Raw genomic sequence first — 17,540 nt, forward strand, 5'->3', positions numbered from 1 at the left:
CCTATCTCCACAGGTGGTGGCTGGGGCCTGGCCATCAGCAATGAACCTGGGCATCAATTTAATCCCTGCTGGAACCCCAGAAAGGGTAAGAAGCAGGGCTCATGATCCTTCAAGAAAAGCTTGGATTGGGCTGGGCGTGGTGGCTCAAGCCTGTAATCTCAGGACTTTGGGAGGCCGAGGCAGGCTGATGACACTTGAGGCCAGGAGTTTGAGACCATCCTGGCCAACATGGTGAAATCCTGTCTCTACTAAAAATGCAAAAATTAGCCAGGTGTGGTGGCAGGCACCTGTAATCCCAGCTACTTGGGAGACTGAGGCAGGAGAAGCGCTTGAATCCAGAGGTGGAGGTTGCAGTGAGCTGAGATCGCTCCACTGCACTAAAGCCTGGGCAACAGAGTAAGACTCTGTCTCAAAAAAGAAAAAAAAAAAAGCAAAAAAAGAAAAGAAAAAGAAAAGTTTAGATTGCTTTTTTTTTTTTCTTTTGCCACATTTTCCCGTCTTCCACTTGGGAGTTGTTCATTCAAAAAAACATTTACTGCACAGCTAGTCCAGGTCCTGCTCTAAAAGCTAGAAATAAATCAGTGAACAAAACAAATAAAAAGGAAGGAAGAAGGCGTGCATTGTCCCCTGAGAACAAGAGACATAAAAAAAGAGTGGCCCAATGACTTTTATGTGCTTTCTCTATACAGAGATTATCAAAACAAAGTTTTATTCCATCAGGGTAGGGATTTTCAGTTTTTGGAGAGGTATGGTCAAAAAACTTCCAGAATATATCTCATTTTTTCCAGCTGAGGGACTGAATATTCTCCCCAGTTTGAGGCTTCAGGAGTGAAAACGTAATGAAATGCTGCCTGTTGCTATGCTTGCTGTAGTTTTAATTGAATGCCACAAAATCAGGAAGTTTGCAGGGGTGATAAAACTGTCTAATCTACCCATATTAAGATGAGTAGATTTCATACCTAGTGGGAGCACTTGTTGGGAAATCTCTTCTTCATGTTTCAGGGGACAGAATTTTTCGTATGTTTCATTCATGAAATACCTACTATGCGCATCCTACATGCCAGGTGCTGTGCAAGGTGCTGAGATACAGAGATGAGTCAGACATGGAGACGGGCAAACAAAACTGTGTCAAAGAGAAATAGAGGAGTCATGATGGAGCCACACACAGGGTACAGTGGGTCACACAATGGAGGCAGTGATGAGGCAGGGCTTCGGGAAAGGCTTCCTGGAGGAAATGGCTCCTGAGCTATCTTCAAGAGTGTCAAGGAGACAGGGAAGAATGAAGGAAAGGGCAGAGGCAGGGCTGCTATTCAGCTGATGTACCACTCAGACAGCCATTTGGTATTAAAAATATCATCAATGGGCAAACTGTCATTGTCTCAAAGTCCATACATTTCTTCCAACCTTGCCTCTGCTTCTTTGTCCCAGACACCCTCACAGTCCGAAATCTAAAGGGTTAACGTCTTGCAGATCAGGAGCATTCCAGGACCTAGCCAAAGAAAGCCCTGCAAGCAGGGCAGTGTCTGTTCTAATTGGCACGCTCCTGTCACACAGGTTATCAGATATTTCGAACATAACCCCCAGAAGGGAGGAGCCTATCAGGAAGAAGACACATCGTGAGTGAGGTGTGATATGTTCGGAGAACTGCCAGCTGTTTAGGATGGCTGAGGTGGGGAAGAAGGGACACAGCGAGTGAGAAGGGTGGAGGTTACAGAAGATACTGCATGTCTGGACTTTCTCCTACAACCAATGTAGACTCCCCAAAATAGTCTAAACAGGGAATGACAGGGGAGTTACATTTTAGAAAAGTTACTTTGGTAACTGCGCAGAAGATAGATTTAGAAAGGCAGAGGGGGAAACAGGAACATGGAGCCTAGGGCAGGGAGACAGTTAAGCTATTGCAGCAATCTGAATGAAAGAATGAATGTGGAGGGGCAATTTATGGCAAGAAATTCTAATTATTAATGTTGGCATTCCAGTATTCTTAGCCATTATGTTCTATTCTCATTAAAGCCAGACCACAGGAAAGCAACATAACTGTGCCATGCTAGCTTAGTACTCAAAGGAAATGCCTTTAATAGCTTATTTAATGCTCTTTGCTTGGCTTTCCTTGAAAGTTCAATGAAAAATAGCCACTGAAGAACTCTTCTATATTTTATGTAAAGCTACATCTAATGGGAGTCCTTTATAAGAGGATATATACAGAGAATTCCTTACAAAAGATAACCAGAAACATATGGTCTCTTTGAACAAATTTATCTTGTTTCCTTTTATCAGAAATGCAAACTATATAACCCTTTTTGCCTTGGCAACCAGGAAGCTCAGGGTTAAACTTGAGGCGTAACTCTTGGTTCAGGTTCTTGCTATAACAATTTTTTCCACATGGTTTCTGGCCTCTTTCTACATGTAATATTACCTGTTGTTTTAAAATTGAAAGCCACTTGAAATCATCTTGGAAATAGAAAGAATACATGTTAGAAAAAAATAAACATTTCTCTGAAGTACTCTGACAAATAAAATGAGAAGCCCACATGTTCTGATGGGGCTGTAAGATCTTCAGGGAAAATTACTATAGGCTTTTTAATCTCTAGTGTCTACCACAGTGTCTGGCTAACAGAAGATACTAAAAATCTGCTGAATTAGGCTATTGACTTAGAAATAGCCTTACAAATACATGCAACATGGATTCATCCAAGTATCATCATTCAATTAGATCTAGCCCCAAAGGTCAACTCCATTGTCCATCATTCTCCCATTGTTGATACTTTTCTGAGTCTTTAAAGGTTTTGATTTCCTTGGCATTTTCCAACAAAATGCAAATACCCCAAGCCAGTATTATTGAAAGATTCTATAGTTATCAGCTGATGTCTTAGTTTGAAAGCAAGGACTTTCAGAAGTTGACAAAAGAGGGCTGGACATGGTGGCTCACACCTGTAATTCCAACACTTTGGGAGGCCAAGGCAGGAAGATTACGTGAGGCCAGGAATTCAGCGACCACCCTGGGCAACATAGTGACACCTTGTCTTTACAAAAAAAAAATATTTTTAAAATCAGCCATGTGTGGTGGCAGATGCCTACAGTCCCAGCTACTTCAAAGGCTGAGGCAGGAGAATCGCTTGAGCTCAGGACTTCGAGGCTGCAGTGAGTTATGATCACTGCACTCACCCTGGGTAATAGAAAGAGACTCTGTCTCCACTGGAGAAAAAAAAAAAAGATAAACATCTGGAGGGTGTAGGTACAGCATGGAAAAGAGGAAAAGATCAGGAATGAAGCAAGTTAGGAAGCACAGGTGGAGGCTTCCGAGACAAGTTTACTCTGACTTCACAAACTTTTGACAGCTGGTTTATCTTGATAAAGATTTTTGGAATAAAAAATGTATTTTATCCCAGTTTTTACACTGTTCTTTCTAGGATTTTGAAGATGTTTACCCTGAAGGGGTAACTTACAGAACTTACAGTGAGTACTTACAGTGAGTACCATTGCATCACATCTATCTACCTACCTATCTATCTATTGAAATGAATCAGTCATTGATTTTGGTTTCTTGCTCTTTCTAACACACTCATTCTATTTTCCCAGAAACGCTTGAGGGAAGCAGGAAAGTATCTGTAAGATCTACACAAAAAGTGAGGATGAATATTTTCCTAAGGAGTGATGCACTATCTCTTCTTGTGTGTGGAATTTTTTCTCGTATTTCTAGCAATTATATCTAAAAAATAGGTAAAAGTATTACCTTAATTCCAAATATCTTAATTCCTACTGTGTGTAAGGCCTAGAAGTCTTACTTAGCATTCCTAAGACTGCGAAATGCCTTAACTTTCCTGAGTGTTCACAGGACCCTGAACTGAAAATTCCCACTTACTTCTCAGTCTCTACCACTAGATTGTAAAGCCCCTTATTTGACTTTACACCCATGGTGCCAAGGACACTATCTTACTGAAGTAAGATAGTAAGTTTCTTACTAATAGTGTTCGCTGCTGAATGGGAGGCGTTAGACGCTGTCACTCAAGGGACTCACCATCCAGATGGGGAGGCTGCACACGTGCAGACCTCAAAGATGGTAAGAATAACTCAAGACGGCAAACACTAAGTGCCAGGGAGGAGTGGAGATGCTAGAAACTCCTTTTTTAGGACCTCATATTCTATTGTTCCTCACAAAAAGAGTCAGTCCTACTCTCAAGAGGATTCTGAGTGAAAAGAGCATATTTTTAAAGTTCCAACAGACCTGAGCGTGAATGGAGACTCCTCTGTTCACTAAGACTGTGACTTTGGGCAAGTGACTTAACTTCTCTGAGCTTTGTGTTGCTCCACGGTTTAAATGGTGACACTGTGTATGTTGTAAAATTATTGTGAAGAATAAATCAGAACAGGCATACAACTCACCTAATACGGTGCCTGCCACAGAGAAAATGATCCATTAATATTGGCACAGCAGGAAGACATACTGATTGGTGAACATTTCTATATATGAATCTGAGATATTCTTCTGGGCACACTTTCTAACCTGTACATTGTTAAATCTGCTGAATCTATGTATTTAAAGAATTTAAAAAATCATCCTAGGAAGAGCCTAATGAGAGTAAAACAAACATATTACCGGGTTATTAACTACTGATGCAGGTTATAATTAGCTCCTTATCAGGGTTAGTTATTTGCAGAATATGAGAACGACACTGGCCTTTTAAATGACATTCATAATGAGCTTTTCTCTCAGAGAGTCACAAAACATAATAAAACATAGCTGGAGAATTGTGTGAAAATGTAAAAAGTGGGGAACACTGTTTGGGAGGCATATGGTACATGTACAGCACACACATGAAAAACAAACAGCCCATAAACTTTTAAATTAATCACTGCCTATAAGCATTTGCAAAGCTTTTTCATGTTGACTGAGTGCAGTTACACACAATGTCTATTCCATCAGCAAACATTCAAAATCCTCAAAATGTATTAACACCCGAATGTATTCACAATCTCTTTCTTCTATTATAAATAGACTTTGGATGTGTGACTTTTTTGTCCCCCTGAGGAGCTGATACTACAGAGAACTAAAGGGAACATTTAAACAACATGAAAGACGATGGTAGGATTTGGTAGTTATACTAACGGAATACCTGTTTCTTTAACTGTCTTCAAGGTGTTAGAGATGACTAAGTTGATTTTTTTTAAAAGTAGTGATGTTTAAAATATATAAAGGCAAGGTAAGAACGAGTACGCACCAAGGAAAATTTCTACAATTTGGGCATTGTTTTAAATCACAAGACTCAGGTACTTGCTTTAGGAGGAATATGCCTTTGTCAGACATTTTTCCGCAAAGTGTACAAACATTAAAGATCGTTCTGCACCATTCTATTCTTTGTTGTCACAGTCCAGTGCTAAAGCCAATTTGTAAAAGAATACTGTGGGTTTAATGCCTAATCCCTTTCCCTCTGGTACAGGTTATCTAGAGACAACACAATCTTGCAAAAATGTTTCATTTTGATTTTGGCTTTGTGACTTTAAGGGGAGCAAGAACCCCAGAAACATTATCAGGTTACACTACTCTAGCTTTACTGTTTGTAAGGTCTCTCAATACAATGGCATCTGTAGTCTGGCCCCATCCTCACTTGAGGTTATGCAAGTGACTGCTTCCATTTGTATAATCTCACACCAGGATATCAAATGGGTTTCATCTTTTAGGGCAACTCCAGTAAACTGGATATTGAGAGCTCTGGGGTCTCAGTGGGAAAAGAGCTGGCACTGAGCTGTAATGTCTGCTGTGGGCATGACACTGGGACTGTCACCAGTGTTCACTTCCTGCCAAACAAGCCAAAACATATGCCCTTTGCTGCAGTTCAGCCTTGTCCTTCATTTCCTGAGAACATGTTATGTTCATCATCCATCCTTCCTCCATGCCTCTGCTCATTTTTCACCCCACCCAGAATTCCATTCCTTTTCCTTTCGATCTCACCAACCCTAACCAACATTTAGAGCTGGAACCATGGTATTCTTTTTGGATAAAGCTCTCTTTAACTATTTTTAGCCTGTGTCACACAATTTAGTTCAGTTTTTTTACTGTGTTTGTGTGTGTGTGTGTATGTGTGTGTGTGTATTTGACCTTGCTACATGCATATTTGCTTTATCTCCCCAACGAGACCGACAGTCTGTTGGGGCTGAACCCACTACTTTGGTATCTTCCATTACTAAAGGCGCATTGCTAAATGCATAGCGGGCCCAGAGTTAAAATCAAGGTGTGCAACCATGTAGCATAACTTCTTTAAGAGCTGCCAATCAAATTACCTCGTAGAGGATGTGCTGGGTAAAGACCTCCTCATTGCTCCTGGACTCATGCTGTAGTATGAAGAACTTTCCAAATCTGAGAGAGAAAAATTTGGGCCAGTTCCTGCAGCTATTGGTGCTAGAATTAAGAAAACAAACAAAAACCAGTTAAATTCTGTGGATATAAAATCAATGACAGCATACTTCAGTGTTGCATTTAGCACATTTTTTTTTGCATTTATATGGTAAACTAATCGAAAATAATCAGTAATAAACTGACTCCAAAGGAATACTGACTAAAAATAGTCTATATGGGAAAGGCATATTTTTTCTAATATATTTTTCATCTTTTCTCTTTATGTAATAGTAAATTGTCACCGAGGCTGCAACATCCTTGGATGCTTTTAACAAAAATACGTCCCCCACATTTTGGTCTTAAACTTTTCTGGAATGACCAGCCAAAACACTCCTTAGGCTTGTCTAACTTTATCTGATCCTGATAGCTTCTACTCATCTGTATTTTGGAATTCTGTTTTGAACTTCGGTGAGAACAAAGTCATCTTTCTAAGCTGCCCATTCCCAGTTTCTTATAATATGAAATGTGTGGTTTCTCTTTACTCTGAATCACCTCTCCATCTTGCATACATCTTAACTGAATATTTGTCCAAACTTATAATTTAAGGCAGGCCCATAGTTTTTATGAATAAAGTTTTACTGGAGCAGAGCCATGGCTGTTCATTTCTACATTGTCTATGGCTGCTGCCACACTACACCTTGTCAGAGACAAGTAGCTGCAACAGAGACCATATGGCCCACAAAGCCTAACATATTTATTAGCTGGCCTTTTATAAAAGAATTTTCTGATCTTTGATTTAATCTTGATTATTTGTGATTTTCAGAAATGACCCTTGTGTGAGACTGATTCCTTGCATTTTCTATCTTTCAGCTGGGATACCTTTTTGACAGTAGTTTAATAAATGTTTTCCAATGGACAAATAACAAGTACCAATTTTATAAAACAACTCCATAAAATTAGTGGTGTAAATTATTAGTGCAAAAATCTTTCTGAAAGATTATGTAAAAGCAGGAACAACAGATACTATATTGAGGCACTGGTTTGAGAGCTAAGCCCACATAATTTGATACTGGAATAAATAAATTACAGGTTAGTATCCATCAGAAGAAATAATAATAAGGGTCATCATGAACCAGAGACATTTATTCATCCAATGAATGCTTACTGAGAGCCTGCGACTGCCAAGAACTATGCTGAGTGAGGAAGGCACTCAGATGAAAGACGTGGTCCCTACCCCTAAACGGAAAGGAAAGTCTGACAGATTAATTTTTTAAAAGTCTGAGAAGCCATTTGATAGGACTACAGGCGCTCAACTTACAATGAGGCTATGCCCTGATAAACTCACCGTAAGTTAAAAATATCATCAGTTGAAAACGCAGTTAATACTCCTATTTTATAATGAAGTGTTGAATATCTCATGTAACTGATTGAATATTGTACTGAACGTGAAAAACAGAGTAACTGTATGGCTACTTGAAGTATGATTTCTACTGAACACACGTCACTTTCCCACCATCGTAAAGCTGAAAATTTTAAGTGGAATCATTGTAAACTGGGGAGCATCTGCATTCCTAAGTTGGAGTGGCTGCAAAGAAGGGGGTTATTTAACCCAACCTGGGGATAAGAAGTTCAAGGAATGGCCTCAGAAAATGTGAAGCCTGGAAACAATGTTAAAAGGACAAGGAGGAATTATGCAACTGAAAGGGATGGAGGACTTCTAGGCAGAGGAAACAGCATCAAGGTAAGACAGCAAAGACAGCAGAAAATGTTTACTGGATTTCTGAGAGCTTGGTATGATGACATAGTGTAGAATACACGGGAAAGAGGAAGGATAGTTAAGGTCAGATTATGAAGGATCTGGTAGGTTTTTCTTTCTTTTGTTTTAGAGACAAGAGCTCAGTTTGTCACACAGGCTAAGTGCAGATGCAGAGGTGTGATCAAAGCTTACTGTAGCCTCCAGCTCCTGGGCTCAAGCAATCTTCCTGCCTCAGCCTCCCGAATAGCTGGGACCACAGGTGTGCTATGTCACACCCAACTAATTTTTAAAAAGTTTCTTTGGTAGAGATGGGGTCTTACCATACTGCCCAGGCTGATATTGAACTTCTAGTCTAAAGCAATCCTCCTGCCTTTGCCTCCCAAAGCACTGGTATTACAAGCATGAGCCAACATGTGCCCGGTGGGATCTGGCAGGTTTCTTTAAGGAACATAAATTTGAATTCAGCAGATTGCCAAGTCTATAAGCTATTAAAGCATTTACCTTACCCCACTATAACTGGAGATTATATTGTCAGCATCTAATATAGTCCCTGACACCAGGAGGCAGTCAGTAAACACTGGTCAATGGAATGGGTTGCTGCACTGAGTTATATTCAATAGTGAAAGAAGAACCAGAAAAGTACGGGAATGCTATCATCAAATTTGCATTTATCACCTAGAAAGATCAGTCTGTCATGAGGATAGGCATGGAGAGGAAAGGGTGAGGGGCGCTTGAAGAATATAATCGGCAAACCAGAGAGTCCACTGGGGCATTTATGCAAGGTATAGTGGGGATGGGGTCTAAACTCAAAGGATGGAAAGGAGGAGCCTGATGTAAGTTATTCAGGAGTACTGACTGGCTGGGCACATGTGTGGTGGCTCACACCTTTAATCACAGCACTTTGGGAAGCTGAGGTGGGAGGATTGCTTAAGACCAAAAGTTCAAGACCAGCCTGAGCAACATAGTAAGACTGTGTCTCCACGCACACAAAAATTTTTTTAAATTAAATTAGCTAGGTGTAGCGACACGTGCCTGTAGTCCCAGCTACTTAGGAGGCTGAGGTGGGAGGATCACTTGAGCCCAGGAGTTTGAGGCTGCAGTTAACTATGATCATGCCACTACAACTCCAGCCTGGGCAATGCAGTGAGACCCCATCTCAGATAAAAATCTTGGAAAACAAATAAATAAAAAAAAGACATGCTGACTTCTTGACTGTCGTAATAAAGGGAACAGGGGAGTTTGGGATAACTCCCAGGATTAGCACTTGGGAAACCAGGTGAATTGAGGTGCCATAATGGAACTATGGAATCAAGAGACGGTATGAGGGAATATAAGAATTTCTAAAAATAAATAGTTATTTGATTAATAGCAATGAATAAACCCTAATCACAACTGTCAGTATATAAAAACAGTCACTGCTGAAAAAATGGAAGACTGAAATTCACATCTACTTTCTGAAATTCAAACACATCTCTCAGTAACAGGCTCTAAGGGAGGAAGAGCCTTTCATTTAAAAAAAATGGTGAGGCTTGACAATAAGTATAAACAGGGTTCTAATTAATAATTCTGACAGTCATCCCCTAATTTGCTTTTTATATTAAATTTATTTGCATAATTTCCCCTTTAATTTTGTGATATTTTAAGTATGAAATAGGCCGTGGAGGAGAGGCAAGGGAGATTACTCAAATATGAGCCTAGATCACTCACCCTCACTCCCAACAGGCTGACATACAGTAGGTACTTAATGCTTTGTGCCTTCCTGGAGATTAGAGATCCACACCTCTCATCAGCTGAAGAAGAGTTATAAGGCTAATCAGTGTCATAGGTCTGGATTTAGATGTTTTTCACAAATGTCAAAAGGAAGATGAGGCCTCAACTGGGTGGAGAAGTCGTTTCATGCCTGAGCATGGCGGACACCGTGTGGCCCTCACTCCCTTGCTTTTGGAAGGAGAGGAACACAGAGCAAAGTGTGAATGTGAGGGACTGGATCAGACAGAGAGAAGAGGCCTCCTAGCTCATGGTGAACATCCAGCTGCACTTATATTTAATACTTTATCTATCCTAGAAAAACGTCTTTTGTCTTATCTTTTTTAAATGTCAAGAGAGCCAGAATAGGGGAAGAAAAAAAAAGCCTGTGTAAACATGGTGTGCCCACCTTCCAGATATTAAAAAATAATTAAGTCCACATAAATGGGCTTAGCTTGGCCATATATATACTTCCTGTGAGCCACTTAAGTATACTGTAATTGTAATGTGGCAAATGGCACCAGGTGGCCTGGCACTTCCCAAAAGTGTCTATCTGACTTCTGATGAGCAACTTGAGAGCTTGGCAAACTGGTTATGCGTGTCTTAAAACATCACTAAGTTTCTGAAATCAGAATGGGTTTCACAACCTGAGTTAAATAATCCTAGTAATTCACAGACCCAAACTCTGCCTTCTTCAAGAGTCTTATCAAGGAACATCCCCCTGCAACTGCCTGTAGGTATGAATCACATGGACAGCTGGCTTATCGGGTTGGATTCTGACTCAGTGACACTGTCACAGCCAAAGAGAAAGCTTCGCACCTGAGGGGAGCAGTCCCTGTCAAAGTATCCCTGCAATGGGTTGGGTATTCTCAGTATCTCTAATCTGGAGAACAGAAAGAGCTTTTGACAGGTCATGAAGAACTCAAGAGGTGGGCTTTAGGCAGGCCTTTTGGGGCACCCATCATGCCACGTTTTGATAAGCACTTTATTTACTGTACTTAATTTCATTCTCAAACTTAAAAGTGCATTTTCTAGATGAGGAGAACGAAGGCTCGGAGTGAGATTAAATAACTTGTCCTTGATTACAGAAAGACAAAAAGAGAGAGTCAGGGTTAAAATGTAAGGACGCTGACCTCAAAACCTGGGCTTTTCTTACTGCACCACACTGACTCTCACATATAGTGTTTGCCTTAAACTTGAAATAATAAAAAGGTACACAGTGTCTCTGTCCCCAAAAGGTTTACAACCTAAGTGGAATACTAAAATAATACCTTAATATCTAATGCAATGCCGAACATGCTAAATTTCACAGGAAAAATGTTACGAATGTGCTAGGAAAGTTCAAAGGAGTCATAGATCCCATTGGCTTGTGAGATCAGAAAAAGGTTTGATTCCAGGAAGAGTGGGCACTTAAACTGAGCCTTTAAGGATGGTTCAGATTTAAAGAGGCACAGGAGACAGGAAAGGCTTTCTTGGCAAAGGACAAAGTATGTGCGTAAGTTTGGAGATAAGAAGTAAAGTGGGCTGGGCGCGGTGGCTCACACCTGTGATCCCAGCACTTTGGGAGGCCCAGGCAGGCGGATCACAAGGTCAGGAGATTGAGACCATCCTGGCTAACACGGTGAAACTCCGTCTCTACTAAAAGTACAAAAAATAAGCCAGGCATGGTGGCGGGCACCTGTAGTCCCAGCTACCTGGGAGGCTGAGGCAGGAGAATGGTGTGAACCCGGGAGGTGGGGCTTGCAGTGAACCAAGATCGCACCACTGCACTCCAGCCTGGGAGACAGAGCAAGACTCTGTCTCAAAAAAACAAAAACAAAAAAATTAGTAAAGTGAGTGATCTGTGGGATCCAGGACAGTTTCTGAATAGGGAAGTGATAAGATCACTGCGGACCTGGGAACATTCATAAGGCAAGTGATACGGTTTGGCTCTGTGTCCCCACCCAAATCTCTCCTTGAATTGTAATTTCCACGTGTCAAGGGTGGGACCAGGTGGAGATAATTGAATCATGGGGGCAATTTCCCCCATGCTGTTCCCGTGATAGTGAGTGAGTTCCCACGAGATCTCATGGTTCTATAAGGGGCTTCTCCCTTTACTCGGGACCCATTCTCTCCTGCTGCCCTGTGAAGAGGTGCCTTCTGCCATGATTATAAGTTTCCTGAGACCTTCCCAGCCATGTAGAACTGTGAGTCAATTAAACCTCTTTTGTTTGCAAATTACCCAGTCTCGGGTACTTCTTCATAGCAGCAGGAGAACAGACTAACACAGAAACCATATTCAGAATGCTTGGAAGGGGGCTAAGACTCTGAAGGTGGGGAAATCAGAAGATTGATTCAAGTGTCCCAGCAGAAGGGAATGGAGGCCAAGACTCTGCCGTTGGGAAAGAAAATATAATTTTTACAATAGATATTTGACAACTCCTCCAGGAGAGCAAAACAGGTCTAAAAGACCTGTTCCCAACTGTGCACTTGAAAGGGCATAAATAAATGATCATATTCTTCTAACAAATATAAAATATCAATAAGATATATGTAACGTAGTATACTTTTTAACTAATAATGGCATTAAGTCCTTCTTTTGAAAAATTAAGAAACTAATAAAAGTTGTGGAGGGTTAAATGATTTGTCCAATGTCACATAAATTCCGGGCTACCCAGGTTATCACATTGGGTTTCTGAGATTAAAGACTAACTGCCTTCTGGTGTGCTACAGAAATGATGCAGCCACTGCCAATCAAACGTGGAGATGTTAGGGCAGGACTGGACCAAGCACAGCACTGCCTCTCTGTTCCATTTATTGTGAAATCCAGTTTTGCTCCATTTGTAATTGACTCTAGGCTTTATCATTCTTTGTCTCATATGTAACATTTTCTCCCTATCTAGGTTGAGATGCATTTTGAAGGTTATAAAGAGATATCATGGGGCATAAAAAACGCTAGTCTAGGATGGGGAGAGATTGTCTAGATTCCTAGTCCTGCCAATAACCACCTGTTTACTTGATTAAGTTGCTGAAACTCTTTGGGCCCCATAATTCTAATAATAATTATGGCAAAAATGAACTGCCACCACCACCACTAACCACTGCTGCCACCATCACCATCACGATTTATTAGGCATCATTTATGAACCAGAAGTTGGGCTAAGGGTTTTAAGCACATCATCCCATTTACTCCTCACTAGAAGTCCCCAACCTTTTTGGCACCAGGGACGGGTTTCATAGAAAACAACGTTGCCATGGATCAGAGTAAGGGGGTGATTTCGGAGTGAAACTGTTCCCCCTCAGATCATCAGGCATTAGACTCTCATAAGGAGCCTGCAGCCTAGATCCTTTGCATGTGCAGTTCACAATAGGGTTTGCGTTCCTATGAGAATCTAACACTACCACTGATCGGACAGGAGGCGGAGCTCAGGGAGTAGTGCTCACTCACCGGCCGCTCCCCTCCTGCTGTGCAGTCCGGTTTCTAACAGGCCACTGACTGGTACTAGCCTGCAGCCTGAGCGCTGGGGAATCCCGATCCTCACCATACCACCAGGAAGGAACGGAGGCACGAAGAGGTTGAATAACTCTCCCAGGTCATGGAGTCAGAGGTAATACACATGACCTTTAATCCTACAGATCCTAGAACTCCCTTTGACCACAGTTTTGTGTACACAGTTGATCACCAATAAATATGCTTTGAATTAAGGAGAGTGAATAATGACCCTCCCTATTTGCCCCCTCTAAACTGTAAACAACACCAAATGAAACTCAGAATTCTATAAATACATATAAATCGTGTGGAGGGGCTCCTCAATTTTCTTAAGTAGTATTGTAATTAATGAATCTGAAGTATTTTGCTCTATTGAGGAGTTTTTCTCAAAAGGTTAACTTTTGGAAATTGTCTCTTCAGATATTATTTCCAAGTCATTCATCCTCTACCCCCGCCTCTTTCCTGTCATAAGTAGAATGTAGTCTTTGTGTCATTTCTTAATAAATGGTTTGCTATTAAGGAATCATTATAATAATGTAGGCTAGTGGAAGAAAGGGGTTATTTTAGTAGCCAACCCTCTTAATGACCTGCTCTTCTGTACACATTAGTAGTTGGATAAGGTTGTGGTTATTGAACTTCTGCCATCCACCAGAGACAAGCTGCTCAGGCTTGCATTGTTGGAAAGAGAGCATGATGGAAAAAGTTTCTATACAAATTTTTGAGCTACTCTGCCTGAGAGAGTACAGTGTGCTAAGTTTCCAGCTTGTTCAACAGAAGCCAGCAGGGAGCATTAACGAGATGACTAGTTTGTCCAACCTATGGTTAATAGTACATATCCTCGGAGAGGCTACATTCAGTGGAATTCAACAATATTTATGGAGCACTTTTAGTGAGCCAGGTATCATTTCAGATGCTTGAGAAACATCAGTGGACAAGATACAAAAAACCCCTGCCCTTGTGGGGCTTACATTTCAGAGACTGACCATTATTGTCCCTTCTTCAAATCTGTATGGCCACTGAGGAATATGAAAGAATGGCAATAAGTAACCCAACTCAATTTCCAACTTATAACTATGAAAAAGTGGAGATACATTTTTCTTCTGATTACATGATCTAAAACACTCAGTGAGACTTTGGGAACTTGTACTTTAAGACTGGGGGGAAAAAGTCCAATAGCAGCACACAGTTCTATGGATCCAGCACAATTTAGTGTTGTTTTGCATTCCAGTGGCAAAGATCTTGTAAGAAAGTTCATGTCACTGGCACAAAGGGACTGAACATGGGAAAATACTTGTTCTTCTTTCTATCAAAGGCACAGTTGTAAAACGCACAATGCTATGAAAACTCAAGCAAATCTGGAATCATCGTTAAAGGGAATTAACTTGGAAAGTAATTTATGGCACGAAAATTCAACTCCTTTGTTATCTCCCTTTTACCGTAATATGCTTCCTGAACACTGCCTATGAGAAAGGGCTTTTAGAAAGAAAAAAAAAATAAGTATAGTAAAAATTAACTCATTTTATCAATTTGTGCTCTCTGCCAGAGTTTCCTGACTGTGGCTACAAGAGGCTGTAAAACTGATGAATTTGCATGGAAAAAGAAACCAGTGTAAGTAATTTGTGTAAGAGGTAACACGAACATAGACTGCTATAATTCAGACACCCTGCAGATAGCAGACTGCTGCAGTGTGAGCAGTTATGGGTTAGAAAAATGACCACACTGCAGTCAGTCTGACTTGAATGGAAATCAATCATAAAGGTACTTTCTCTGCAGCTTCTACGCCACAGTCTTCAGCAACTCCTTTGCCAAGCAGATTTCTGGTCTGTAAACCCTGTGCTGATCTCCTGTTTTCCACTTTTCCTTTCTAAAAGGTCTGACCAAATGCAGGCTAAGAGTATGGTTTTCCAAACAGGAACATTTAAAAAAGGCATTGAACTAAAACAACGATTTCCCTCTATGTGAAAATGAACTTGCCTGCTATTAAAAGATTTAAGCAATGCTTTTTATGAAATGTAGTATTAGGTGCCAAAAGCCAGTAGAATATTTTTTAACCCCATGAAAGGCATCCGCTAACACAGACAGAGCCTTATTTTCACACATCCCTGTCTTGTGGACACATGTTAAGGAATACATATGTGGTGGCAGAAGGAGACAGGGAGGTGAATAGAGGAATTTTTATTTTTCAAAAAATCTTTCTGTTTCATTAAAATAGGAAAAATTCACCGATACATTTTCCCACCCCATTCCAAATCAGGAGGATAATTTATCTTTGACAGATAATTACTGTGAGTTTAATTGGTAAATTAAGTGTATTCAGGCATTTTATTGCCATAAAATAAGCTCAGTCTTAGATCTCAAGAAACTTAGATATGTACTCTACAGAGGAAAAGTCTGTCTCCTACTTATTTTTGTATTCTCCTCAGTACACAGTGCAGGGTGCTTCATATATTACACATATGCACCAAATGTTTACTGAGCTGAACTAAAATTACATGAGCTTGTTAATGAAAAATAGCTAAGAGCTAATATTTATTGAGCATTTATTACATGCCAGGCAATGTGCTAGGTATTTTACCTGAATCAACTCATTTAATCTTTGCATTATCCCTATGGAATATGTATTTATACTATTCTCATTTAGAAATGAGAAACTACGCTGTAGGTTAAGTAACATGGTGAGGATCACGCAACTAAGTAAGTGACAGAGGAAGGGCTTGAATGTAGACATTTCCTAGATATCTGTTCAGAGAAACAGGAGTGAAATCCACATTTCTAGTGCTGCTGTCTTTCCTTTGTCATCAGTTATGAGGGAGATAAATTCAACAAGTTTAAATAGAAGAGTAATTATCGCCTACAGTTATGTGGCAACACTTCTATCTCATCATTCTCCTTCTCGCCTCTCTGCTTTTGCAGGTCTTAAACCTTACAAGCATCAGCAAGAGTTCCATTGGATGAAGGGCCCTGCCACCTGGTCTAACAGAGCAGTCCACAGAGGGGTTAGCAATGCTGACTGATCTGCATTAGTGCCTTCTGCCTTGGGGACCGAAATTGATTTTCTGCATTTTAGAGTATCATCATATCTCAGCTTTTGGTTGAGGTCAAATGTGGTACCCGTTTAATATCTGATACAGCCTCAGTCATGGGATTAAGTCTTCTCTGACAGGGGCAGGATTTGATGGCCTAAGAGATCTTTTCCCCACAGTGATTTATAAACCAGGGAAGGGCTAAGCTAAACATAAGCCCCACAACCAATAAGGCACTGGGGCTACTTGACCATTAGCTGTTAGGAAACCAAACTGTATCAACAGGGTCCTATCTCAACAATTGACTAATCCAGCTGTCTAAAAAATAAATAGTTTTCAATATTTCCACCAATAACTTTCATTTTTTTTCTCCTCCACCTAGTGAAAAATCCTGGGTATTAACATGTACTCATATTAACCACAGACTGGATTAGTTCAGTTCCAGTATTCGACCTATGTGTGGTTTTGCTGAATGTGGACTCTACCAGCCCCATTCTAGCCACACTAAGATGGTCAATACCAACAGCCCTTCTAACGGGCAAGAGTTAGCTATGATAATGTACTCCAGCCAAATCTCAATAATATTTGTGGCCCTACTGCAGGGTAATATAGGATTTCTCCTAAGCTTCTGGAAGTCACAAAAACCCCTTTTAGCTTTTCAGTGTTACTACTGGATATGAATATCCACCATGAAAAAGGTGAGGCTTATGAGTGCATAAATAAAGGTTTATTAAAAAGCACATTATTAGCTGGGCACACTGGCTCATCCCTGTTATCCAGGCACTTTGGGAGGCCAAGGCAGGCAGATCTCTTGAGCCCAGGAGTTTGAGACAAGCCTGGGCAACGTGGCAAAACCCTATCTCTGCAAAAAATACAAAAATAGCTGGGTGTGGCAACGCGTGCCTGTGGTCCCACCTACTGGGAAGGCTGAGGTGGGAGGATTCCCGGGGCCTGGGAGGCGGAGGTTGCAGGGAGCCATGATTGTATCACCACACTTCAGCCTGGACAACAGAGTGAGACTTTGTCTCAAGAAAACCCAAACAAACCACATTGTCAGTAATGACCTGTAGCATGCTTCTGCCATTCATAGGGAATTTTGACTCATAATATGAGTGAAAGCAAAATTTAAAAATACTGTAAAACTAAGTACGACTTTTAAGAATGCTGCTACAGATAACCCAGGTGTGGTTTGCCACTGAAAAAGTTGCTAAT

At 40.7% G+C, this 17,540-nt stretch overlaps 1 protein-coding gene across 3 annotated transcripts in view; it reads right to left on the reverse strand.

Moving 5' to 3' along the window:
- NFIA (nuclear factor I/A) overlaps positions 1-17,540 on the reverse strand; it is a 406,575-nt gene that overhangs the window by 101,193 nt on the left and 287,842 nt on the right. For all 3 annotated transcript variants that reach the window (XM_011941158.1, XM_011941167.1, XM_011941148.1), the window contains one exon: positions 6,280-6,397. In XM_011941158.1, the coding sequence (XP_011796548.1) occupies positions 6,280-6,397 (118 nt within the window). The remainder of the gene's footprint in view (positions 1-6,279; positions 6,398-17,540) is intronic.

The sequence above is a fragment of the Colobus angolensis genome, unplaced genomic scaffold (genome assembly GCF_000951035.1).
Source record: "Colobus angolensis palliatus isolate OR3802 unplaced genomic scaffold, Cang.pa_1.0 Scaffold102, whole genome shotgun sequence".
Taxonomy (NCBI): domain Eukaryota; kingdom Metazoa; phylum Chordata; class Mammalia; order Primates; family Cercopithecidae; genus Colobus; species Colobus angolensis.